Consider the following 27,054-nt stretch of genomic DNA (forward strand, 5'->3'; position numbering starts at 1 on the left):
ACAATGCCACATTCACCGCCACCCGCCTTCAGCAAAGCGGGGGGGCAACCCTGTCAGATACCCCAGCAATGAACGCCGCGTAACACTCTTCATAGCCAAGAACTCCCTAGCAGCAGGTGAATCCCCAAGGAGGCGGTCGGGGCAGTTTTCCGGCAGCACAGAGCACCTGGGAAAGGAATGGAGGATCTGGCTCAGAGCACACGGGACCTAGAGACGGCGGTGCGTGCAAAGCAGACACGGGGAATGGAAGGAAGGAAGGAATTAGCCCGAGGGAAGGCTGTTCTCAGGCAGCCCTAGCACACAGGCTACCCCTGGCCGCTCCTCGCCCGTGCCGGGCTCCTCAGCCCGGCGAGTCTCCCCGCCCCGGCGCTAGCGAGAGACTGCGGACATCGTACGTGCCCCACGTGGCTCCGCCCGCCCGGATATAAAGGGCGGCTCCGGCAGCGGCTCGCGAGTAGCCGGCGGCCGCAGCATCTATCCGGGAAGTAGGGTCCGGCAGCGGCGGCGGCAGCAGCAGCACTGGCACTATGGCTGGTAAGTGCGCCCTGCCCTGCCCGAGCCGGGCCCGCCCTCCCGCGGGGGCTGAGCGGCGCAGCCCCCTGCCCGGCTGGGCGATGCTGCGGGAGCGTTACCGGGGGCGGCTCCTGCGGCCGGGGCTGTGCCGAGGCCCCTGCCCGCACTGCCGCTGCCCGCGGCTCGGGCCGGCTAGCGGGACAGCTACCCCTCCCCCAGCGCGGGAGCTGCCGCCGGAGGCTCGCGGAACAGGAAGGAAGCGGAGCTCGGCCTAGCGCGGACCCCGGCGCTCACTCGCTTATGGCGGCTCCTATTTTTAGGTAGCTGTGCTGCCTGCCTGCCCCGGTGCTCCCCCGGCCGAGGGGCGCCTCTACTCCCTGGCTGGGCAAGCCGCGCGCCCCCGCGGCATGCCCCCACTTGCATCTCCTCCCCGCCCGGACCCTGCAGCGCTTCTGCCCGTCACACTGGGCCACCCCCGGGAGATCCAGGAGCTGGGGCGACCCCTACCCCGTGTGCACACAGCTAAGTTACGTGCTTCCCGGGCACGTAACTTACAGAGCAGATAGACCTGGCCCCAGCTGTCCCCTGAACTTTGGGGAAAAGTCAGGTCTGGACCTGCTGCCGATACCTTGAAGTGGAATCCAGGCGGTGCATCTCCAGGAAGTGAAAGTCCTGTTCGGCTTCTTGATCGGGGCTTGTCAAACAGCTCAAGTTTAAATTAAAAAAAAGACACACAACTCGAAATCTAGTTGCCCAAAACGACTTAAAGCCACCTTCTAGTGCTGTGCCTGTCCCTGGGATTCTTGGCAAATTCCTCAGTGTTGTGCTCTTAAAGACCCCACCACCGCCCAGCTGTAACACCCCTATACATGGTGGAAACTGACAAGACCAGGTACTCTCAAATGCATGAAATTTAACAACTCTGATCCCTCAGCTATAATAATATTAGCTCTTGTAATAGCAGGTATCTCAGAGAAGTGCAACTAACAAAAAATGGAGATACTTTTAAATAGGTCAGATGTTCCTTTGACTCTGCCTTTCAAATGCTGAAGGGACGCTGTCCATTGAAAACCTCTATTAATCTTTCCTTGTAACACCTGTCATAGCAAGAATTTTCTTAAAACTTGCCACATGTAGATGATCTTCTGTCATCTCTGATGGCTCAGGTCAAGAGAAGTGAAATGAGGAAGTCAGTTTTGCTTTCAGAGTATTAGTACTGCTATGTCTGGGTTTAACACAAGTCCTGGTAATTCTTTAAACCACTTTCCTTGCATTTTTTCCAACAGCTTATACAGATGCCCCTATTGATCTGACATAGATTCTAATGAAACTATTATTTGCAGAATTTCAACTTGCTACCGTCTGAAACTCAGGCTGAACTCCTCTCCCTGCCTGCCTCCCTCCCTCTCTCTAAAAGAAACTACCTAGAATTGAAACAAAGAGCAAGCATAGACTTGTAAATATAGTGACCTCAGGCATATGTGGAAGGTGTTGGGCCAGTCACAATTGCTTAGCAACAGGTCAATCCCACATAGGCTAAGACAACCTTTTGGAAGGAGCCAGAAGCTTTATGTTCAGGCAGGTGCCCCTAGGCTATAGATTTGCACATGTGTCCACAGTACCTCTCTGACACATTAGTGTGAAGGGTACTCCCCTGTTCAGCTGCTGTAGCCTATAAATAAAACAAAGTGGGGGGGAGGAGGGTGGTAGAAATGATAGCTAGGGGACAGAGTTGATGGAAGGCTGTTACCAAAAAGTCAATTGACAACATTGACAGCACAGTTTGGAGCAGCTTCATTGTTTCTAATAACGGTTGTGTGTTCAAATTTTTAAAAGAAATGGCCTGAATCTTCAACACCAATACAAAACATAATAACCAGCCTAGGCTTGGTGCTCCATAGGGAGGGTGCATTCTGTATTAACACTAACATGTCCTGTTTCATACTGCATAGACTTGAACCATGTCAAGTGACCCTCCTCTGAAGGGGTTGCCAGCACCACACTTTCATTAAGAAAAGTAAATAGCTTTGCTGTCCCAAGGGAACAAAAACTAGCAAGTAACTTAGAAAGAATTTGCCTTATATTTCTAGCTTTCCCCATGCTTTCTCTGTTGCTCATCCTCAAACTTAATGTTTCAGTCTGACCATAAACCCTCATACATGTTCTGTTACATTGGCCACTCTAAGAATTTCCTGTATTGCTCGGTAGTGTTGGGCTAGTAAATCCATCAGTGTGGTACTTGACTATGCAGTTTCAGAAAGGCAGGCAGACCCCCTGATGTCATGCAAAGGTCTTAACAAGTAAACAACAAGGGTGTTAGATCACTGGAAGAGCCTTGTAGCCTAGAAAACATCTGGACACAGACTTTAGTTTGAATGATGGCACGAGCGATGCAGTCACTAGTTTGTAAGACTATTATTGTCTGTACAATCCCTGTTTTTAAATGTAATACACCAGTGGCTCACTGAGTCAGGCCTAGTGAATTCTTAGCTTTTCAAGGCAAAGCTCTTCATTCAATGGGAAAGTGAGAAGAGTAAATCTCCAAATCCAGGGACAAGAACAGAAGTGTTTGCTACTAGAGGAATGTTTACACTGCTTAAGACACTAACAACTTGCTTGTCTGATACAGTTCATGCAAGCAGTTTATATAACTTCTGCATTCATACTGGCTCCTTGGGGGCAGAATGGAAAAATAGTTCTACAGAATTTTGCCAGATAACTACATCTATACAGTATGCATGACTTCTAGAGCTGTAGTTCAGCATTAGTGCTACTAGTTTCTGAAGTTCTTAACAGACTGAGAATTGTTCTGTCTGTACGGTCCCTAGACGCACCAACCAACATGAACGACTACAAATCACTACTTCTCAGTGAATTTAAGAAAGAAATTTATCCCCTTCCATGCATGACTCTGTAGAAACTCTTCTGAAGTCTAAAATTTGGCTAGGTGGAAAACATTTATAAATAACGTAATCTAGATTACCCAAGATTAATTTACTTTTTGCCATTCTAGCCCAAGGTTCTCAGATTGGTCTACAGAACTTGTTGACCACGATGGTGGTGGCTATGTAGTAGGTTCCAGGTACTAAACTGCCCTAAAGTACAGCAGACTTACAATTGTTTACAGTTTGCCATATAGACAACTGCTGCTGAAAAAATAACATGTATGCCTTAAAAAGGACCCTTTAATATCTCATTTGTAATATTAAAGATGTGGCCCACCCTATGAGATTAATACCAGTTTCATCATCTACAGCAACTGGGTTACACTAGTCAAGACTGACTCCACATAAAATTTTAATGCAAAAATATAAATAAAGTTGCAATATTAGATAGAAGCTAAATGTGAACTTCCTTATTTCTGGTGCAAGGGCTGGCTTTTATTGCAATAAGAATCTTAATTTGCTTCATAATTAATGTGGCCAATTTACTATAACTTTCCACTAAAATTTTAAGGCATAGTGGTGGTTGCAGCAAAGAAGTGGGGGGAAGAATCCCCAGTTGCCATTTTGAGGCTAAGACATAGCTGCAGACCTCAGGTTCTAATTCAACCATTCTTGCATAAGAATTATCACAGCAATATGCACTACCCACTCCGACAACTCTCTGGATGGCTCCATAAATCAGCAGTTTGCATTGTGGACTGCAGAAAGTGAATGATACCTGCCACACGGTTGCTCCATGTGGCATTCCAAAAAAAAGCATGGCCTCTTCTGTGCAGAACTAACTCCTGCAAGACTGTGGCCCTTTGACAGTGTTAGGCCTGGTCTACACTACACGTTTAAACCGATTTTAGCAGCGTTAAACCGATTTAACGCTGTACCTGTCCACACTACGAGGCCCTTTATATCAATATAAAGGGCTCTTTAAATTGGTTTCTGTACTCCTCCCCAACAAGAGGAGTAGTGCTAAAATCGGTATTACCATATCGGATTAGGGTTAGTGTGGATGCAAATCGATGGTATTGGCCTCCGGGCGGTATCCCACAGTGCACCACTGTGACTGCTCTGGACAGCAATCTGAACTCGGAAGCAGTGGCCAGGTAAACAGGAAAAGCCCCGCGAACTTTTGAATTTGCCCAGCATGGAGCTCTGATCAGCACGGGTGGCAATGCAGTCCCAAATTCAAAAAGAGCTCCAGCATGGATCATACGGGAGATACTGGATCTGATCGCTGTATGGGGAGACAAATCTGTTCTATCAGAGCTCCGTTACAGAAGACGAAATGCCAAAGTGTTTGGAAAAAATCTCCAGGCTACACAGTGCTGCATGACAAGCATAACAGAAAGCCAAAGAATCAAATGGACGCTCATGTGGGGGGTGTATTGAGGACTCCAGCTATCCCACAGTAGTCTCTGAAAAATATTTACATTCTTGGCTGAGCTCCCAATGCCTGTAGGGTCAAACACATTGTCCGGCGTGGTTCAGGGTATAGCTTGACAATTTACTCCCTCCCCCCCCACGTGAAAGAAAAGGGAAAGAAATCGTTTCTTGACTTCTTTCAATGTCACCCTATGTCTACTGAATGCTGCTGGTAGACACGATGCTGCAGCAGTGAAGAGCAGTATCCGCTCCTCTCCCCTCCCTGGTGGCAGATGGTGCAGTAGGACTGCTAGCCGTCCTTGTAATCAGCCCGTGAGTGCTCCTTGCTGGCCTCAGGTGAGGCTGGCCGGGGGCGCCTGGGTGGAAAATAGGAATGATTCCTGGTCATTCCCAATAGATGGTACAGAATGGCTGGTAACCATCCTCATCATAGCAACTGGGAGCTGAGCTCCATCAGCCCCCTCCCTTTCATGTGTAAAGAAAAGATTCTGTCCTGCCTGGACTATCATAGCAGTGGGATGCTGGGTTCCTCTCCCCCACACCGCTTAATGTTCTGCCTGGACTGTCATAGCACTGGGAGGCTGCCTCCCCCTCATTTTATCTCACTAACAAGTCACTGTTTCTTATTCCTGCATTCTTTATAACTTCATGACACAAATGAGGGGGACACTGCCACGGTAGCCCAGGAAGGTTGGGGGAGGAGGGAAGCAACAGGTGGGGTTGTTGCAGGGGCACCACCTGTGAATGGCATGTAGCTCATCATTTCTGCGGGATCTGACACAGAGCAGCTGTGCTCTGATACACTGGCTCTCTAGTACACTTGCCCCATATTCTAGGCAGGACTGACTATTTTTAGAAACCATAAAGGAGGGATTGACTCAGGGAGTCATTCCCAGTTTTGCCTTTGCACCCCCGGCCAATCTCAGCCAGGGGCACCCATGATAGCAGCAGACAGTACAGAACGACAGATAACCGTCATCTTATTGCCAATTTACAATAGCAGCAGACGGTACAGAACGACTGATAACCGTCTCTGCTATCATGCAAAAGCAAACGAATGCTGCTGTGTAGCGCTGCAGTAACACCTCTGTTAGTGGCATCCAGTACACATACGGTGACAGTAAAAAAAAAAAAAAAAAAGAAAAAAAGCTGAACAGGCTCCATGGTTGCTGTGCTATGGCATCTGCCAGGGCAATCCAGGGAAAAAGGGCGCGAAATGATTGTCTGCCGTTGTTTTCCCGGAGGAAGGAATGAGTGACGACATTTACCCAGAACCACTCGCGACAATGATTTTTGCCCCATCAGCCACTGGGATCTCAACCCAGAATTCCAAGGGACGGGGGAGACTGCGGGAACTATGGGATAGCTACAGAATAGCTACCCACAGTATAATGCTCCGGAAATCGATGCTAGCCTTGGACCATGGCTGCACACCGCCGAATTAATGTACTTAGTGTGGCCGCGTGCACTCGACTTTATACAATCTGTTTTACAAAACCGGTTTATGTAAAATCGGAATAATCCCGTAGTGTAGACATACCCTTAGTCTACCTCAGCTTGTTGCGCCTTAGAGGTTAGTGTCAAAGCTGTTGCCCTGGCAAATTTCTTAAATATAGAATAAAAGAAATAGTGACCACTTAAGTAAAATGTACAATCACCTGAGGTGCTCAGAAGTCTCTGGTTACTAAAAAGACACGAAGAACAGCTCTGTGAATGCTTGTCTCTCACCAACATAAGTTGGTCCAATAAAAGATATTACTTCACCCACCTTGTTGCTCTAAAAATACCTGCAGTATCATTCAAAATGTGAAGTAAATTGATATAATCTAGCTAAATCTCCACAAAGCAAAATAAAAATTCTGAAACTTGTTTCAGTAAACACAGTTCTCAGCACAGCTACCCATCTTCCTTGTAAGCAACCAGGGTGGACTTGAAATTGGTGGTTTAAACTGATTTAAATCAGTGGTTTGATCGTTGGCCTGCTAAACCCAGGGTTGTGAGTTCAGTCCTTGAGGGGGCCATTTAGGGATTTGAGGATTGGTCCTGCTTTGAGCAGGGGGTTGGACTAGATGACCTCCTGAGGTCCCTTCCAACCCTAATCATCTATGATTCTATGAAAAGCTGGTTTGGCATGTCATACCCTGGTTACATGTGCTTGTTTTCACCAGTTCAATGCATTTTTTCTCTTTAAAACTTGGCAGCAAATATGTACTAATTAAGATTTTTTTAATTTAATTTTAGGCCTTTTTAGGTTGTCTATTATTTCAAATTATATTTTAAATAAGTTTATTTCCAAAACTTTAATGTTGATTTAAAATCTGACTTATTCATCCACCTTGGAAACAACTTTCGTAGAAATCCGTGAGCATGCTTCTTTGCAAAGCATCTTAATCTTCAAAGGATAGGTCAACTGCACAAACATGACTAAATTGCAGAATTTGTTTGGTCAATAGTGATTCTAAGGTAGGATTGGTAGAGGTAGCTTGGCAGCTAAAATATGCATTAGCTAAAGGTCACTTTTTAAACTAAGTTCTTGTTGCTGAGTCACCTGACTTGATATGGGGTAAATGAGAAGGGTATGTTAGTGTATTTAAGATTGTTGGGGCACCAGAGTGATGGATAGATGGATAGTCTTACTGTAGTTTATAATAATCCAGATATTGTTCATGGTAGAGAACAATGTGAAAAAGAACACTGTAACTAACTCCTACAAGTTTAACTGTTGCCACAGTTCCAGTTGTAATTCACTCCTTTTCATATTACTAGATAGAAGCTAACAAGACACTTCCTGTTAAAAGCTTGCATTCTCATTGTAGTTTTGCAGCAGTCTTGCTAAACAAATAATCTGCAAGTTTTAATAGAATTTCAAAATACTGTTACTCAATATGTAGATCTCATGTTACAGCAGGAGTGAAATATCAAATGTACTAACACAACTCCCTGAATATTCAGTTTTAAACACCTTACTGAGAGACTGACTCTAAAACTAAAGTAGTACTAGCTGGCAGACAGATACTGCAGGCTGGCAAGTACAAAAACACCTTACATTTGCAACTGATACCTACTTACCCAGTTAGCAGTCCATGGTTTAGTTTTTGAGTTCCTTCTGGATGAGGAACTTGCATCCAGGTCCTAGCTGAGTTGTATCCAAAGTGTAAACTAGAATGAAGTTTCTACTTGGTAAAAACTAGAGGATTGGATGTGGCAGTTGGATCTCTCTCCACACAATATAGAATGTGCTTCCTTCTACGTTTAGGACCATGTCTGTCAATACACTGGCTGATCTAATCAAGACATGTTGCTGTAGCATACCTCAGCTGTGCCAACCTCTTCCATAAATGTTGTGCGTGCCTACTAATGTACAAGGGATCTTAAACACAGTGAGTGGTTTATTTACTCTTTTGAGGCTCCTCAACATAACTCTCTCCCTAGCATCTTCTGGCATGAAATACGATGGTGGAGCTGAATAATTTTAGCAAGCATACTTTCATTTAAAACTAAATGTGAATATTAACACAACTTCTTCTCTTCCTTTTCAAGATCAGTCTTTTGTGACTCTAGCTACGAATGACTCTTATGTTAAAGGAGCACTGGTCTTGGGTTCATCTCTGCAACACCACAGAACAATAAAGAAACTAACTGTGCTCATAACGCCTCAAGTCTCTGCTCCCATGAGGTATGTCACTTCATGAATATTTTCACCTAGTTGTTCACTGAACGCTCCTATTACAATAATTTTTAACCCCCAAATGAAAGCTCTCTGTAGTGACCTTCTAAAGCTGGTCAGAATATTACAAAATGCTAAGGATAGTAGATGCCAATCAGTATTCCATGAGCTTCTATACACCAGCTGCTTCCAGCAATAAACTATCCAGTCAGAGCATACTGGTTGACAAGTCGTACACTGAAGAGACTGACAAATAGCTAAATTTAATCCACTAGCCAACGAGAGAAAGGATGGTCCTGTGGTTAAGGCATTGGTCTGGGACTCAGATGAAAGTTCAATGTCTGGATCTACCACAGACTTTCTGGGCAAGTCATATAATCTTTCTCTTCCTCCCTTCATCAGTAAAATAGAATGCTTCCTCTCCTACCCCTTGTCTGTGTTTTAAGGCTATGTCTATATCATAACCTTAGTCCCAGATTTGGACCTTAGCGTCCAAAATATGGGGGTTAGCATGAAAACCTCCAAGCTAGTTACCAGCTTGGACCTGGTACCTGCTGCCACCACCCAAAAAATTAGAGTGTTTTGGGGCACTCTGGTCCCTCTGAAAAACCTTCCCTGGGGACCCCAAGACCCAAATTCCTTGAGTCTCACAACAAAGGGAAATAATCCTTTTTCCCTTCCCCCCTCCAGGTGCTCCTGGAGAGATACACAGACACAAGCTCTGTGAATCCAAACAGAGTGAATCTCCCTCTCTGTTCCCAATCCTGGAAACAAAAAGTACTTTCCTATTCCCCAGAGGGAATGCAAAGTCAGGCTAGCAATCCAACACACAAATTTCCCCTTGATTTCTTCCTCCCACCAATTCCCTGGTGAGTACAGACTCAATTTCCCTGAAGTAAAGAAAAACTCCAACAGGTCTTAAAAGAAAGCTTTATATAAAAAGAAAGAAAAAATAAGTACAAATGTTCTCTCTGTATTAAGATGATACAACACAGGTCAATTGCTTAAAAGAATATTGAATAAACAGCCTTATTCAAAAAGAATACAAATCAAAGCACTCCAGCACTTATATTCATGCAAATACCAAAGAAAAGAAACCATATAACTTACTATCTGATCTCTTTGTCCTTACACTTGGAAACAGAAGACTAGAAAAAAGAAACTACTTCTCTAAAGCTCAGAGAAAGCAGGCAGCCAGAAACACAAAGACAAAGACACTCAAATCCCTCCACCCAAAGTTGAAAAATCCGGTTTCCTGATTTGTCCTCTGGTCAGGTGCTTCAGGTGGAAGAGACATTAACCCTTAGCTATCTGTTTATGACAGGAGTGGGAAGTAAGTAGCTGAACTAGTTACGTGATCCTTGTTACCTAATCCACAGGAAGCTGTCTTGGCCAAATACTGCTTGCTTTAATGACAGGTGATTCCAGGTTTATCTCTACTATCTAACACAAAATGGACTACTTAATCAGTCTCAAGGCTCTCAACTCTAGTGCTTCACTTATACAACAGCATTCTATTCAGGCCACTCACACTTTACAGCGCTGCAACTTTCGCGCTCAGGGGTGTGAAAAAACTGTAAAGCGTCAGTGTAATCAGGGCGGCAGCGCTGGGAGCGTGGCTCCCAGCGCTGTAAGCTACACCCATAAGGGATGTGGTTTTCATGCAGCGCTGGGAGAGCTGTCTCCCAGCGCTGCCGCTCCGACTACACTCACACTTCAAAGCGCTGCCGCGGCAGCGCTTTGAAATTCCAAATGTAGCCATACCCTCAGATGAATAGTCTTCCTGTCCACCAGGCTAGCAGTTTCTTCCTGAAGAGGAGGGCGTGAAAGTACAAACTCCAACACAACAATTACAACAAATATATTTGGACAGCCACTGGAATGTGTCATGAATAAAACTTGCAGATTTTATTATTCATCTGCAATATTCGTGTATATTTTAGAAGTAATTTTTTTAACTTCCCCTGGGACTAGAATAATATTGAATATCACTTAAAGTACAACCATTGACAATCTAGAGGGTAAAGTTGTAGTTCAAGACTATTCAGCTTGTAGAAATATACAATTTAACTCCCTGATAGCACCTCAAAATACTCAAGACACTTATGGGTTGTCTAGCCCAACCTGCACTACTGGTATTAAACGTAAAATGTCAAGAAATCTGAAACCATAAGCATTAGTCCCTCAAAGTAGTCTGTAGAAATCAAGATACCTCTACGGATACTGATGTTTAATTTTAGTGGATAGACTAAACGATGATTAAAAACTGGAGTTGCATAACTGCCAAGAGCTTTAAGAACTCATAATATATCTTATTTCAGTTTAGCTCTTCAGAGTTAATGATGCTTTTCACTTACAGTGGACACAACATTGCTCCAAGAGACCATTTCCAACTAAAAGGAAGTAAACTAAACTAGAAGTCTACTGCACTCACTGCCACATGAAGAGCCACGGCTAAGTAAACACTCTGTTGATGAGCTAGATAAACTAGCAGCAGTTAGGTCTGTTCCTTGTGGCTTTAAAGGTCAACAAGAACTGTTCAGGATTCAGTTGCTGTCCAAAGTCCTGCACAGACCAGTCTAATAGCTTCTTGTTTCTTAGCTATAAGCTTAAAATAGTCTGTCACCTCACCAAGAGGCGGTGTTCTCAGGTCTGGCTGAGACAAACTGTGTGGGAGGCTCAAACTACAAGACCTGATCGGCCTGACTTGTGTATATACACAGGGCTTCAGTTTTCATTGCTACTACTCCAGCACCAGTCAGGATCACTAACTGGTAACGAAGGTATTTCTATGCTAGAAACTTGACAAGACTCTTGCACGTGTTTAAATAAAAGACTAAATACAAGACAGTCTAGGCTTCAACTCCTTATTGTGCACTTAGAGTCTAGGCAATACAAAACTATCTTGGGGTTGGGGATATTGGAAAGACTATCTTGCAAAAATAAATCAACAATTACTACTTTCCACAGGAAAGTGCTAGAAAAAGTCTTTGATGAAATCTTATTGGTAGATGTCTTGGACAGTGGAGATTCAGCCCATCTAGCACTAATGAAAAGACCAGAGCTGGGTGTCACACTAACAAAACTCCACTGCTGGGAACTGACTCAGTATTCAAAATGTGTGTTCATGGATGCAGACACAATGGTAAGTTATATATTTGTTATTCAGAATACAGTTCCTTCTAGTGGCTTGCAATAGAAATCTTTTCTTATTGGGGACCTGTAACTTGGTATGCGGGGAAGTGTTCTTAAGCCTACAAAACAACTTGTAAGTGGCAGTAATAAGGGAATATATCCATGTCAAAGCTGTCCTCCATAAAATGAGACCTTTGATATGAACACTTACCTTCATATCTTGGAGTGGATGGCAAAATCAACAAAACATAATGCTATGAAGCATTAGAAAGCCTAGAAAACAGAAAGCAATTTTTTCCCCCCCTACAACTAGGTTTTATCAAATATTGATGAGCTTTTTGAGAAAGAAGAGCTATCCGCAGCACCAGATCCAGGCTGGCCAGACTGTTTTAATTCTGGAGTTTTTGTTTATCGACCTTCCATTGAAACATACAATCATCTGTTACAACTTGCCACAGAGAAAGGCAGCTTTGATGGTATGTATTGACCGCAACTCCAATATTTGAGTTTAGATTGTTTAAAATGCTGAGGGGGGGAGGAATGTCTCAGATGGGCATGCCTTAGGGGACACCACTTACATTAGAATTCTAAAATTCCATCGCCTCATTGGAAAGAGTACTCATGTTTACAGGAAACTCATGCATGGACTTCTGTAGATTGAGTCTGACTTCATTATAGTCAGAAATCTAACATCAAACATTAATAAGCTTATCTTGTATTAAAAGCCTAGATGGACTTCAGAGGGACTTTAATGAGTCTTAAGTGGGAAAGGTAGGCCAAACTAAACAGCCACTTCCAAAACTTTCTCTGTAGCTCTTAACTAAAGAATTTTCATTCTTCAGATTATAAACCAGTGTCCTGCATTTTAGATACAAACTAGTCACTAATGGATTGATTGTGTTGGTCACTTACTGATTAAATCAGTGAAAATAAGCTCCCATCAACTCAGCTTTTCACAAAAATCATTTGTGGATATCCTTAGAGATAAAGTGAACATGATGTTTCCAAAGCTGGATTGCTCTAAGTGGCTTTTTGAAATGATTTGTTCTGAAACGTATTTTTCTACTCTCAGTAGCTAATCAAATAGCTGAGTAAAATTAGGTGTTTTTATTAATCAGTAGCAGCATTTCCTCAAAAAGAAAAAGGGGGGGGATTTGTCTCTATGGAGACAGTGGTATTACTCAGAGGCAATGCGTGTGGGGGAAGCATGTAGGGTCATGTGCTCTCCCCCCCTCCCCTTTCGTATTCCCCTCATTTGCTGCTTGGCTTGTACTGAGCATGCTTGGTAACACACACATGCTATTGGCAAGCACGGGTCATTTCTGGTGTTACTAACTAGTTTTAACAACCTTGTTTATGCTGATTGAGTAGCAAACTGTCTTGCAGGCTTCTTATCTCCAAAGAGAGTTCAGACCTTATAGTCCCAGGAGTAAATTTCCTGGCCCATGCAGTTCCTTGCTTTTTTATATTCATTCTGGCAAGTACTGCTAATGGGCCTCCTAGTCTAGAATGGTGGCCAAATGAGATTCTACAAATGGCCTACTGACTGTGGAGGACCTCTGTGTTAACTTCCTTTGAAGCACCATTTTCAAGTAAGTTGGTAGTACAGTTGAATTTGCTGCTTCACTGAATAACTGGACATGCCAGAAAAGAGCCTCTGGTTCAGTCCAGAAATCCCATACAGTTGCTACATTGTGGACCAGCAAACTAAACTGGACTATCGCCATGAGGGCTATGAGGTAAGACTTGCCATAGGTAGTACTTAATGGTGAAGAAACTCTGCCCTTACTCAGGTTTTAGCCCTCAGCAGCAATAAAAAGCAGGAATTTAGCCTTTGAATTAGTCAGTGGTAATCCCTGTTAGAATTCTAGTAAACAGAAACTTTACTGACTGAAGATGTATTAATCATAGCCAGTGCTAACAAGTATACAACTTGGTTGCAAGATACGCAAGTACAAAATTACCTGATTTATCACCCATACAAGAATACACTGAAGTTAGACTAATCAGCTGCTAGAAACTGCTTTTAGTATTTCTGTAATACTGAAGCTTTGACTCTCATGTGGCTGCATTAAGTTCATGAGGAAAACAGCATATCAGAAAGGATAACTTCAAGGCCGTGGGTTGAATAACCCTATGTTGTCACCTGGCTCTACTCTAGGTCCTGCTGCACTTGATGTTTTTACATATGCCATAGGCATTTTGTTTGACATGGTTATAAAATGGCAGTCAAGCAATATGCCTGTGGTATATGTAAAAATATGAGTTAAACAGGCTTTTGATCTAATTTAGTATCAAGAAATACCTCTCAAATCCAGTTGGGACAAATTCCTGACAACTGGTCTCCCACTAACTCGGTAGTACCTTTTTAAAACCTTAGAAGAGCTGTGGTTCACTTTAAGCATAAGACTCTTCCTGAGAATAGTATAGCTTCCTAATCTACAGATATCATAAAATACTATTTCAAATGAGGTTAGCTTGACAAACTGGTGTCAGACAGGAAGTTTGACTTAAGTCTCGATCATGCAAACTCCCCAGTGTAGCCATAAAGAGCTTGATAAAGCAACTAGTGTAGCACATAATAAACTTAACAGAATAAATCATATTTGTGCTTCTTTAGGGTCAGACAATAACTTCATCTGATGGCACTGACAATGATACAATGGCCAGGGATCTAAAAGTACTGCTAACCAGCATGTCTGTCCGAAATGATTTCAGTGAGTGCTAAACTCAAGCATTCTTCCAACATGCAGCTAGTCCCATGTTTATAAAGCAGTGGTTCTCAACCTGTGGCCCATGAGCCACTTGCGGCTCAATCAGCACGCAGCTGCAGCCCATGTGACAGCCTCAGGGCCATACAGGTAGTATTTGTTGTATTATGTGGGCCGCATCCACACAACACAGACTAGAGAGCAGCATATGGGACCCTCAATGGTAAATAAGTTGAGGAGCAGTGTTATAAAGCAAAACCTGCATTATTGCTATGATAGAGACTCTAATGTGGTGTTCAAAAATCTCACTCCTAAACATGGGAAATGACTTGTCAGAACACTGCTAACCCGATATAACGCGGTTGTGAGGAGCCAAAAATCCCTACCGCGTTATAAGTGAAACGCTGTTATATCGGGGCAGCGGTGATTTAAAGAGCCCGGGGCTCCCCGCAGCAGCCGGAGCCCTGGACCCTTTAAATTACCAGTGAGCCCACTGCCGCAGCCCCGGGGTAACAGCAGCAGGGCTCCAGCACTGATTTAAAGGGCCTGGGGCTCCCCACAGCAGCCAGAGCCCCGGACCCTTTAAAAACACTGCCTGAGCCCCACTGCCGGAGCCCCGGGGTAGCAGCAGCAGGGCTCCAGCACTGATTTAAAGAGCTCCGGGCTCTGGCCACTGCAGGGAGCCCAGGCCCTTTAAATCGCCGGCCGAGCCCTGCTGCTGCAGCCCCAGGATAGCAGCAGTAGGGCTCCGGCGGTGATTTAAAGAGCTCCGGGATCCCCGCAATAGCTGGAGCCCAGGACCCTTTAAAGCACCGCTGGAGCCCTGCTGCTACCGCGCTATATGCGAACCCGTGTTACATCGAGTCGTGTTACAGCGGGGTAGCAGTGTATACCATTGTACCATCTTAAACTTTGTGCATAAGCATTATTAGATCAGTAGGCTTTGATGTAGTTGTATAATGTATAAAATGTAAATGTATAAAAAAAGCTGCTTTTTTGCAGACCTAGTTATAAGAATTGAATCTAGTAACAAAAAAGAAGCAAGCCTTAGGCTGACTTACAAGGGTACTGGACGAGCACTGTTAATGTTTTAACTCTATTCATACTGTTTCCACCACTGGGTCTGTTAGTGACCAGTCACTATCTGAAACAGGAGCACTTTATTAAATTCGTCATAATCCAAAAAAAGCTTGCACATGCCCACTGCTAAAGTCTTACAATAGCATGCCATTCTGCTGTGATCATATCTGCTCACCAGAGCTATCGTCAGCAGAACACCAATCCTTAAGGGATAGGGAACAAGAAAATATAGCTCAGGCATTCCACCCTGTTAAACAAGATTCACGTTACATTTTAACTCTGTGCCACTTTCTACAGTAAGAAAGCAATTGTCAGTGGCCATAAGACTTGCAGAATATTTTAATACAGCACACAGTGGTCACAACTGTGGGATACTAATTCTTTCTTAAGTCCCCAAGAAGTTTGTGAAAATATCTTCCACTATAATACTGCTTGCCTCAAAATATTGGTATACATGACTACAAAGTAGTCAAAATGTCTATTTTGTAAGAGACTAAAAATGTCCACTAGTTTGTCCTTTCCCAGAAATGGAAAACAAATTGATCTTATCTGTGAACTCAGCTGCCCTAAAGGTTTAGGATAACATGATGCAGTAATCTTGGTCCATGCTACTGTATCTAATAGGGAGGGAGAAGGGAAACTGAACTTCGTAACTGGAATGTCTGATGCTTGCCTTAGACAAGACTTCAGTGTTTCTAGCAAACTTCTAAAAACCTGGGGCTTTATGAATTTAAAAGCAAAACTAGCTAGAATAAAAAGTTTGCCTATTTTACAGTTTAGAAGAGTGCAAGGGAAACTGGTTCCATAGGTTACATAATCTACTAGACTTTCTTCTAGCCTGGAATCCAAGCCGGTATTCTAGCAGTTAATAGTTTCAGATCTAAACCAACGTGTAGATGTAAAATATTGATTATACCTGCAACTATAGTAGCATATTGCACAATTATTATACAACACTAACTTGAACTGGCATTCCACTTTGGTGGGATTGGAGGGGCTCTTGGTTTTTGGTAAGACTAGGACACAAACAGTCCATAACATAAGGAGCGAAGAATATGCAGTGGAGAGGAAGTATTGGATGATGGTGTTCGGGAAGAATTTAGTAACCTGTACTATGCAGGAGGACTAGTTTTATGATGCAAAACATACAGCTGTTCTTTATGTCTACATGCAAATCTATTCCAAACAATCACTCAGGATAGTAGAATCACTTAGTCTAAACTTACAGACAAACACAAAACATGGGAGATCTGGCTCCTCTACCTCAAACTGTTTTTGTAACAGAACTGTATTAAGATGTTTTCAGTTGGTAGAAGACCGCAGGAATATGCAGAGACACTTTCTAATATGGTAGAAGTCTTACAAAATAAAGACATGCAAGTTCCCAATATATAGTAATAGTTGCATCTCTCTTGACTTGGAAGAGCTTTCTTAAACATCAGATGACAAACTCACTTAGTTTCTGTGCACTCTCAAATTTATTCCACGTCTGGGGTTCTACCAAATTTATAGCTGAAAAATGCGTCATGGACCATGAAATCTGGTCTCCCCCTGTGAAATCTGGCCTTCTGTGGGCTTTACCCAATACTATACAGATTTTACAGAGGAGACCAGTCTCTCTCAAATTGGGGGTCCTGAGTCTCTAGCCCAAAAGGGAGTTGTGAGGAGGGTCACAAGGTTATTTTAGGGGGGGCTGCAGTATTGCCACTCTTACTTTTGCGCTGCCTTCAGAGCGAGCAGCCAGAGTGTGGCAGCTGTTGGCTGCGCACCCAGTTCTGAAGGCAGCGCCCCATCAGCAGCAGCGCAGAATGGTGGCAGTACTATACCAGGCCACCCTTACTTCTGCATTGCTGCCTTCAGCGCTGGGAGGCTGGAGAGTGGCAGCTTCTGACTGAAGGCCCAGCTCTGCAGGCAGCAGCGCAGAAGTAAGGTTGGCAATACCATACCATGCCATTTTGCTTCTGCTAGTGGCGACAGTTCTGCCTTCAGAGCTGGGCTTCTGGCCAGCAGCCGCCACTCTCCAGCTGCCCAGTTCTCAAGGCAGTGCCACCACCACCAGCAGCACAGAAGTAAGGGTAGTAATACCACCCACCATCCTCTCACAATAACCTTGGGATCCCCCCACAACTCCTTTTTGAGTCAGGACTCCTACAATTACAACACTGAAATTTCAGATTTCAATAGCTGAAATCATGAAATTTACTCTCTTTAAAATCCTATGACCGTGAAATTGATCAAAATGGACCCTGAATTTGGTAGGGCCTTATACAGTTCACTTCTAACTTCCTGCTCTATCAGTTGGCTGCTTGGCAAAAAGCTAATAGTAAAACACTGCCATGATTTCTTCAGAATTGTTAATCTTACCTTTTGGCTCTGCTAGTGGTGATTTCATTCTGACAAGTGATAGTCTGGTTTCTCATGCACCTTTTTTGCCCTGGCTGGTTGGAATAAACATAGTGGAATTGTTAGTCATACTAACAATGGGGGGAAGAATAATAATGTAGTAATTTTAATACTACCTTAATCCAAAAGCATACATCAGGAATCTCACTTGTGTGTCAAAGCTGTCTACTCTTTACCAACATTATAAGATCAAATTCAGAATAGTACTATCATGTCCTAAAACAGAAACGGCCCAGTTAGAGTGGGGCTTGCATAGTTCTTGGTCTGGAAAAGTGCTCAGGCTGTTTCTGTAAGCAGAGAACAAATGTCAAGGTAACCCCACAAGCAAAGTCAGTTTCTCTAACTAATCCACGTTCTTGTCAAATTCCTACATTCTGTTTAGTATTCCAAGTCTCTTAGGAAAACAGTCATAATGGCTCTGCATCCAGACTATCGTTCACTGACTTCTGCTGTTGTAAACTAGCCTACATTCAAAATGAGGGTCTGAACATTTTTTGCAGGCATCAACTGAAACACAAAACTTCTAGCTTATGAAGTTAACTAGGAACTTTAATATAGTTGACTTCTAGTATGACATCTCTCAGAAAATGTAATTAAGGCCTAGACTGCTTCTAGCAAACCAATCAGTTCTTGAGTCAAAAAAGCAGCCTCTTTTATGTACAGGATTGCTGAGCCACATGTGGGCCTCTGATAATCAACCAGCGGTCAGAGCTTATCTTGGTTATATGTGTAAATCTGGAATGACAGATCGTAATCTAGTCTACTGTATTTGCCTCACTGCAACTGGAATAACAAATCTGACACTTCCAATGTTTACTACTCCAATTTAACTCAACTTCAGGTTGTGAATGGAAACTTGAGTTGCATCGTGCAAGAACAAATGCATGTTCACATGTAAATTATGGCAGTAGGGATTCTAAGCCTTTGGCTGTCTTCTGATAGGTAAAATAGCCTAAAGTATGACTTAAGTTTACAAATCTATAGCTGCCTCTGGAGAGAGGAAGAGGGCTAATGTGCCCTCCCAAGGGTGAAAATGTTATAGTTTAAGAATTCTAACTTCTATAAATAGAATGCTACTGTATTGTTGATTCCTACTGGGTATGCTAGCTCACATGACTAAACTCAGTCTTGAATCAGTGATTTAGTGAAGAAACTTATAAGGAATATTGATCATTTTCATGCAACCTGCTAACTCTCCATCTTTCCCTTTCAGGTGGGGACCAGGGGTTATTAAACACCTTCTTCAGCAGCTGGGCAACAACAGATATCAACAAACACTTGCCATTTATTTATAACTTAAGCAGCATTTCTCTGTACTCCTACCTTCCAGCATTTAAAGCGTAAGTTCAACATTCTTTCTTGTAGAAAAATTATTCATAATCTAGTGTAGTTATTATAGGGGCCAAATTTACTAGAGCTTTTGTGAAGCTGACCCATCTCTTACTAGATGATGATAAGGCTGTATAAAATCAGTTCTTTGACTCAATTTCAGTGTGGAGATCCAAGGTTAGGCCAAATGAAGGGTATGTGATAGCTAGTGCAGGCTCTTATTTCACTTTGAACCATGTAATGGTTTAATTTCAATAAAAAGAAAAAAATTAAAATAGAAGTATTCTTTACACATCTGTGGCCTAAACTACCTCAGTCAGTGGCAGCAGCTCATTCTTTGAATTAATTTACCTAGCATAGGTGCATTTGCCAAGGACCCATTCTATTGCAAGAGTACAACTAAACACATTTTTAGTCGCAGGTATACTACTGTGACCAAAGAGGCATTATCTGCACTGCAGTTGTCCTTGCTAAAGAGTTTGGTTGAGTGAGGTTTAGCTCAAGTCAATGTGGGCTAGGTATGGTGACATCTATATAAATCATAATTTCTCTCCTCCTTTTTTGACCTTCCTGTTACTAAAACTAATCATGATACAAGCATAGTTATTGGGTTGCCCCTTTTTGCGGCTGTCATCGGTGGCATAAATATTTGACTCATAACAAAAATGCTGCAGGGACAATCATGTTCTGTATCCTACAAATAAACAGACCCGGGTGTCATCAGACATGAGATTTTTCCTCTGTTGCTTACACTCGACCTCACAGCAATCTTCGTAAACCTGCAATAGCCAGCTCCTAGGACAGCCAGTAACAAACCTTGTTTTTGTCTTTCTAAGCACAATGCCTCCGCAATTCCCTGCCATTTCAGGTAACATTTTTCCCATGTAATGGTACTTTGTGATGGAATCAGCCTAATTCTGATCTAAACTCTAGGATTGTTACAGTATAAAGTGTGTAAAACTATTAAAATATGGTTGCAATTTACAATCTTTATTACAACTGGGCCATGTTAACTGCTAGCTTCAAAAGCAAGTGAGGAGCAATTGCATGAAAATACCAACTGATCTTTAGATGACGTCAAGTTGCTAGAGATTAATGGAGCAGCTAACATAAGCAGTATTGTTGCTGGCTCAGGTTCAAACCATGTCTTGTGATCTGAACATCTGAAATATTGTCAGGTTAAAATTAGAACGCTTATTTTAAGAAGAAATACATGCAAGCCAGAGTGAATACTCACTACTGAGTAGTCAGAATAAACAGCATTCAGTAAGCTGAAAGTTATTGTTATGTACACCATAGTCTCCTCAGCTACTCCCTTCCTGAGATTAGTCATGTCACCAAAAAAAAACCTTTTATAATTGACCTTGTTTTGCCATGAGAGGTCAGCTGGATCTGCCTGGCCCAGGCAAAAGCTTCCTTCAAACTGAACGGAGTTAGATGCACTTAATGAGCTGTTAAAGCTAGGGGTATTTGGATTTTGCAAGTAACACATGGGCTGTCAGAGTAGGCATTCTAGATGAACATCTATAACCATATCCACTAGACACAGTTCAATAGTTGTAATGAACCAAACTTTAAACCTACTCTGACATCAGTATCTAACCCTTCAGAGTCTCCGTACCATGAGGCTAAGATTCACACCTGCATAGAAAGTCTTACATGCTGGGTACCCCTGCTTTTGGGGAGGGAGGGGAAGGAATACAACTAGTGATTGCAATCCATTTGAACATACTTAACAGTTTTTCTATAGAAAATAAAGGCACTTTCATCCTGACTGATTCCAGAATGAGTGGCAGCAGAGAACAATCCAGGAATGCATAGAATGTGCTAGTGTAACTGTTGTAGAAGACCAATTTCCTTTACAAGTCTAATCTTATTCACACAACAGGAAGGATCAGCCTAAACTAGCATTTCTCAAATGCGGCCACCATAGCTACATGTAGCCACTAGGGGCTTTTTGTGTAGCCACAGCCTCCTGGGCAGTGTTTGAAGGGGCAAAGCAGAGTTAACAAACAAATATCACTTTTCACAGAAACAGACTTGCTAGCTAGAAAGTCTTATCTTAAAAAAAAAAAAATAAATGAGAGAGAGAAATCCACCAAAAAAAGTGAGAAATCCACCAAAAAAAGTAAAAGAAACAACAAAAGACAAGGATGTGCAAAGCACATTATTTGTTTCTATTCTCTTTAGGTCCGATGTAGTGCTGTAGTGTAGACTTGCTCTGAAACAGATCCAACTGAGAGAAGATTGACCCTCAAGAGGACAAAATGGAATTGCCTTAATTCCATTAAAGTGGTCTTGACTAGCTTAAAAACTAAACTTGGCCATCTATTCTGACCCCTTTAGCCTCTCAGGCACTGCACTTAAAGCCTGAAAACAAAGTTCTTCAAAGCAATCTCTTGTATGTTCCTTGTATTTAACAGCGAATTTGACCTAAACTCTGGCAGCAAGATTCCTCCTGCTGATCATACAGCCTCACATCACTTTCAGACATTTATGTTGACACATGAAAACATACAATTTAGGTTTAAACTACCACAAAACACTAAACTTTTAACATGCTGCATATTTTCTCAATGGAGCTACGTTTACCCCAAGAGCTGAGGAAATTGGGAGCATTTCCCAGCTGCTGAGGAGAGAGCCAGGGCATCCGGCACGGTAACCCGGGCTTGTTGAATGATCTGATTTCCGCTGACATGATCAGAAGTGAAATGGGGGAATATGGATATCAAAACCCACTGATTTAAAGTTTTCATTAAAATGAAAACGAGGCAGTTCACTGTTGGGAAGATTTCTGCCTGCAGACTTGATAAGACAGTGTACTACTTGACTAGGTTCCTGATAGAAAGCTGGGCTAGAAACTCTAAGGGCTTGTCTACACTGGCACTCCACAGTGCTGCAACTTTCTTGCTCAGGGGTGTGGAAAAACACCCCCGAGCACAGCAAGTTTCAGTGCTGTAAAGCGCCAATGTAAACAGTGCACCAGCACTGGAAGCTACACCCCTTGTGGAGGTGATTTTTTTTTTTTTTTTTTTAAGAGCACTGGGAGACCTTTCTCCCAGTGCTCTGCGTTGACTACACTATATTGCCAGTGTAGACTAGCCCTAACTCATACTTTGAGTGGAGGCAAACTCTATAGCAGTGGTCCCCAACCTTTTTCGTCTGGCGGGCACCAGACGAGCCATGGAGGACCATGGCGGCAGACAGGCATCCACTGAAATTCCGCTGGCAAGCGGCAACATCGATAAGCATCATCGTCGAAATGCCGGCGACAAGCTGCATCATCCAGAGGTGTCACCACTGAAAATCAGCAGCATTTCGGCGGCGACGCCTCTGGATGACGCAGCTTGTTGGCGACATTTTGGCAGATGCTCGTCTGCTGGCTAGTACGCGGGTGCCATGGTGCCTGCAGGCACCGCGTTGGGGACCTCTGCTCTGTAGCATGCGACATCAAGAGTTCACTGGGGTGGGCTCTCTGATCCTACTAGACTACTACTACTAGCAAGGTAAAGGGACTTTAAAAAGTACACCCACTGTAGCTGCATGATGATTTATGTAGCCCTTCCATAAAAACTAAGTGTAATCAGACACTCTTGATCTACCTGGAGAACTGAGATTTTAAGGGTTCTGAACAGCCATGTAATTGAAGAAAGAAATTTGTCGAGGCAGCAGTGGCGGAGGGAGGGAGGGAGAATCATTAAAACACTTCCATGCAGTCTCACCATGGCAGGTGAGACAGACTATCCTTCTAGGATGCCTGAACTACCCGCTGCATTGGCAGAAGCTTTCTGAAGCTGGATATTCTGACCAACTCGAATGTCCCCTTCTGTAGGGCTGCAGACTTAAAAAACCAGTGATCTTGTCACTGATGAGGCTAAGTGTATATGGTGTCTAGTTATTTGGATCATTGAATCTGTAGTGGAAACTCTCACTCTTAAAACTTGTTCTGATTGCAACTGCTGCTTGAGACTGTTCGATCCTGAGCTCTCATGGACACCAACTACCAAGAGACTGTCTGCTGTAAGTACTGAAATGGCCCAGACCACTAGGTTTTGGCTGTTTTCAATCTGAATAAGCTATTTGAGGTAGAATTCTATCTGCATTCTCCTGTTGCATAGTGATGCTTTCAGTGCCAGTAGGCAGTTGCAATTTCTTAGCTTTTTCTTTAGGAGATGGAATGCTATCATGTATGTACTTTTCCTGGACATCTAGTATCTAATTCAAATTCCTTTTTTTTGGCAGGTTTGGTTCAAATGCTAAAGTAGTGCATTTCCTAGGAAGAATGAAACCATGGAATTACACATATGACTCTAAAACCAAAAGCATAAAAGGTGACACAAGTGATCCCACAATGGTTCACCCAGAATTCCTCAACATGTGGTGGCATACCTTCATCACCAACATCTTACCACTACTAGAACAACATGGAATTGTTAAAGACGCCACTACAGGTGTAAAGGCGGTATGTCATCATCTTATATCTTAGATACCTGCATTGAAACATCCTAAATGCAGATGTTCTGTACTTCCCCCATCCCAAATGTCAAATTACTGAAGGCTTCAGGGAGAATCCATTGAATTGAAGCATAGCTTTCTTCAACTCCTTGTTTAAGGCTTGAAATAATATAGAACAGAGGAAGTAACTGGGTTAGTCTGGTCACTGGTGAACTATTTACCCACCTCCCTTTCTAAATAACTACTGTGAACTGCAAATAATTACTGAAAAAGTGGCTACTAACAATCGTGTAGAAACCAAATTGGGTAAAAAAAACTTCCTCAACTACATACAGAGGCCTGATTCTCACTGGCTTCAAGCAAACAGACTTCGTCTTCTAGCTCAAGCAGTAAAGGCTCATTGTTTTGGGGGTCAGTCCCCACAGATGATACCCAAACAAATGTTGTATGACAAAACAAGGAGTCAAGATCCTGAAGTCCTTAAGTAATTTGTAGCAACCTAACATTTGTACTAACTAATAGGAATTACCTGGCTGTTAACCATCTTGCAGCTCACCAGATTAAATTTGAATAGTTCTACAACAGGTGTTCTCAAATATTCTGAACTGGTGTTCTCAAATATTCTGAACTAAGTGTCTCTTAACTTTCCAAAGTCAGCACATCCCAAGTTGGAAAGTGCTTGAACCTATTTATGAGACTAAACTTTGTCTGAGTTTATTTCTAGTACTGAAGTTCTGCTAATGCTGCAGAAATATTAACCCAGTTATCTTTTTTAAAAGGATTTTTGTCTTGTAACAAAATGCCAAATTTTTACTGAATATCAAGATTTACCCCAGATATTCTGGAAATGATTCTATTCAGTGGAAAAGACCATACAGAAATATCTTGCAACCCACTCTTTACTGGCCAGAGCAAACCCCCATTTTATGCTCCCTAAAGACTGATGAAGAGCAAAATGTTGATGCTGAATGGCCTAAAATTAAAACTAGGATTGAGCAGAGACCTCCTGTGTTAGAGGTTCCCCCTTATCACAAAAGTGAATACTGAACATTAGGTGAGAACAAGCAATCTCATACAGTGATTAAGATCTCTCCCTGGATGACCGTGTGTGCAATGATGGTCACCACTACAGTGATATTATATATGGGTGTGGTCAGCCTTGCAGTTCAGAAGCTGCTCTGTAGAAGTAACGTAACTGCACTAATATTCATGCATCTCAGACTGAGGCTGCAGATAGTTATAAGCATAACTAAAAGAGAACTTGGCATACTAGGAGTGCTCCTGCGACACTCCACAAGCTGGTATTGACAAGCTCTATAGGAGGGAGGGGAGAGAAAGTGAATCTTACATCTCTAGGGATTCAGTCAGACTCATCTACAAGAAGCCAGAAAAGCTAGTCTAGGAAGATTCCATCTGTAGAGTAAGTGGAAAGTATAGGTTAAGGCAACTTTTTATCTTTATTTTAACCTTTTACACATGGAGTTTAATAGCATGTATGGAATGCAGCTTTGCAGTAACTTTATACTAAATTTAGTATAACAGAAAATAAAAGTAGTTTTAAGTTCTCAACCTTTCAAAGCCCAAAGTTACTGATCTATTTTAGAGTATGCTTTCTCTTGTCCATTTACACCTTTCTAATGAACTATTTGCAGCTATCGGGCTTGGTCTATTCTCTGGCTTTCTCTTGTGGCTTCTGTAGAGAGGTATGAAGAACTTAAACCAATATTGACCAGTACTTTCCTGTGCGTTCTCCATTGACTTCTCAATTTGTTCATTTTTCTTTTTGGCTAGAAAAGTTGTATAACCCTGCTTTTTCCCCCCCCCCCCCCAAACTGTGCTTGCTGCTTTGCATGAGAACATCTCATTGGTTCTCCCACCCTCTATTGCTTGCTTAGAAATAGGTCCTATAACTCTTATACAGTCTACTTACTATGCTCTCCTTCCAGGAAGAGGTTACAGAAGCAGTGTCCCACATGTCACTTTCAGCAGCAGCACCAACTTCGCCACCATCTCCCCCACCAGCTGAATCTTCAGAAGAACGGAAGGAGAGGTGGGAGCAAGGCCAGGCTGACTACATGGGAGCAGACTCCTTTGACAATATCAAGAAAAAACTTGACACTTACCTCCAATAGAAGCACTTCTATTGCCAATGTTCACAGAGATACAAGGACTTGTTCCAGAGCTATCGCAGCTAGGACAGTGTTGAATATGGTCAGTTAAGCTTGCCTAGTAACTTGATAAAACTCATCAGGCTGAAGATCTTTGCAGTACTACAGGTGAGAACTGAGCAAAAGCTATAAAGTAGAAATCCTTGTGCTGGCTGTACCTGCACAATCATGAAGTCTTCCCTTTTAAGTAAGACTGCTGAATATGCCTATTTAAAATACAAAACAAAACTGGGGAACAGGGCACTAAACTGGTTTGACACTTATTCCTTTAAACCTGTAGGGCTGTGCTTTACCTCTTAAAAGATGAATGGCGTTACTCCTTTTGCTTGCTATCTTATATAGGAGACCCTATATTTTTTGGGATTGTTTAGAAGTTGAAGTGTTTGCAACACTGCCTTACTGTAAATGTTAGTACTAAACTATTAGCATACATGCAAACTTGATACAACTTCTAACAGCAAGGGCACTGCTTTACAGTATTAGTCTCACACTGAAGATCTTAACCAGGTTTTTATGTACAGTACATACCGCATGGTAGAATGTCTTTTAGGTCTGTATACTATAGGACTAGTAAAACTGAGTTTTACCTGTAATATTGCACTCATTGCAAAATAAACTCATGATGCATTTCTGGCTTCCCTACCTCATAATCTTGAGCCATTCCTAGTAAAATATTGGAGAAATCTGCAGTGGTTTCAAAGTTCTGACTGTTAGAGATGGGAGACTACTGCAGTAATTTTAAGAAAAAACAAACTAAGGTTAGTGATACACCTATTCCAAATCTTAAATTCACAAGCTATTCTATGAGCCTACAACGTAATGGACATCTTTATTTTGGGGACACTGGAAGAGTGTTCCAAAAAAAGTGAGTCCACTAGCCAGCTGCCTGGGGCAAGCTCCCTAGTTATGTGCTACCTGGAAACTATCTGGTGTAGTTGCCACTGGATAGAGAGAGAGTGATGAGTAAAGACACTCACTTTTCTGCTCATCAGACTAGGAGCAGAGGAGTCCTGTAGGGAGTACCTCTTGAAACAAGCTAGTCAGCTAAGCAGACCTGAGATCCAGAGGATCTTATCCCTTAAAGATCAACCAAAAGTGCTTCAAGGAGATGGAACATACAGGAGGTCTGCCTACTAGGGGACAGCTGGGGGCAAATAAGCAATCTAGCATACAGCAGCTGGGAGAGACTAGAAAGGTTTACTCCCCAGCTTTCAAAAAAGAAAATCTCTCTAATCCTACAGCGACCTCAAAGGGTGCTCTGAGGAACACTT

At 42.6% G+C, this 27,054-nt stretch overlaps 2 protein-coding genes across 5 annotated transcripts in view; one reads left to right on the forward strand and one right to left on the reverse strand.

Moving 5' to 3' along the window:
• Positions 1-27,054, reverse strand: part of HLTF (helicase like transcription factor) — a 119,523-nt gene that overhangs the window by 25,338 nt on the left and 67,131 nt on the right. Inside the window, exon 26 of one of the 3 annotated variants that reach the window (XM_050965826.1) lies at positions 17,793-17,866. The exons of the other annotated variants lie outside the window; for them this stretch is intronic. Coding sequence (XP_050821783.1) covers positions 17,793-17,866 — 74 coding nt within the window. The remainder of the gene's footprint in view (positions 1-17,792; positions 17,867-27,054) is intronic. 3 annotated transcript variants of the gene reach the window in all.
• Positions 403-26,425, forward strand: GYG1 (glycogenin 1). Of its 2 annotated transcripts, XM_050966080.1 has the most exons (8): positions 403-534; positions 8,376-8,511; positions 11,473-11,647; positions 11,951-12,113; positions 19,045-19,171; positions 23,403-23,622; positions 25,268-25,318; positions 25,562-26,425. In XM_050966080.1, the coding sequence occupies exons 1-8, from the start codon at positions 528-530 to the stop codon at positions 25,745-25,747; spliced, it is 1,065 nt and encodes a 354-aa protein (XP_050822037.1). In that variant the 5' UTR covers positions 403-527; the 3' UTR covers positions 25,748-26,425. The 2 variants fall into 2 exon arrangements, with proteins under 2 accessions (XP_050822037.1, XP_050822038.1); XM_050966081.1 differs by lacking the exon at positions 25,268-25,318 and having other exon boundaries at positions 408-534.

The sequence above is a fragment of the Gopherus flavomarginatus genome, chromosome 8, assembly GCF_025201925.1.
Source record: "Gopherus flavomarginatus isolate rGopFla2 chromosome 8, rGopFla2.mat.asm, whole genome shotgun sequence".
Taxonomy (NCBI): Eukaryota; Metazoa; Chordata; order Testudines; family Testudinidae; genus Gopherus; species Gopherus flavomarginatus.

Excerpts from the sequence above, each read along its gene's own strand:
- GYG1 (XM_050966080.1), top strand. Across the intron at positions 8,512-11,472 it reads CAAGTCTCTGCTCCCATGAG|GAAAGTGCTAGAAAAAGTCT; the intron begins GTATGTCACTTC and ends TACTTTCCACAG. Across the intron at positions 19,172-23,402 it reads TACCTTCCAGCATTTAAAGC|GTTTGGTTCAAATGCTAAAG; the intron begins GTAAGTTCAACA and ends TTTTTTTGGCAG.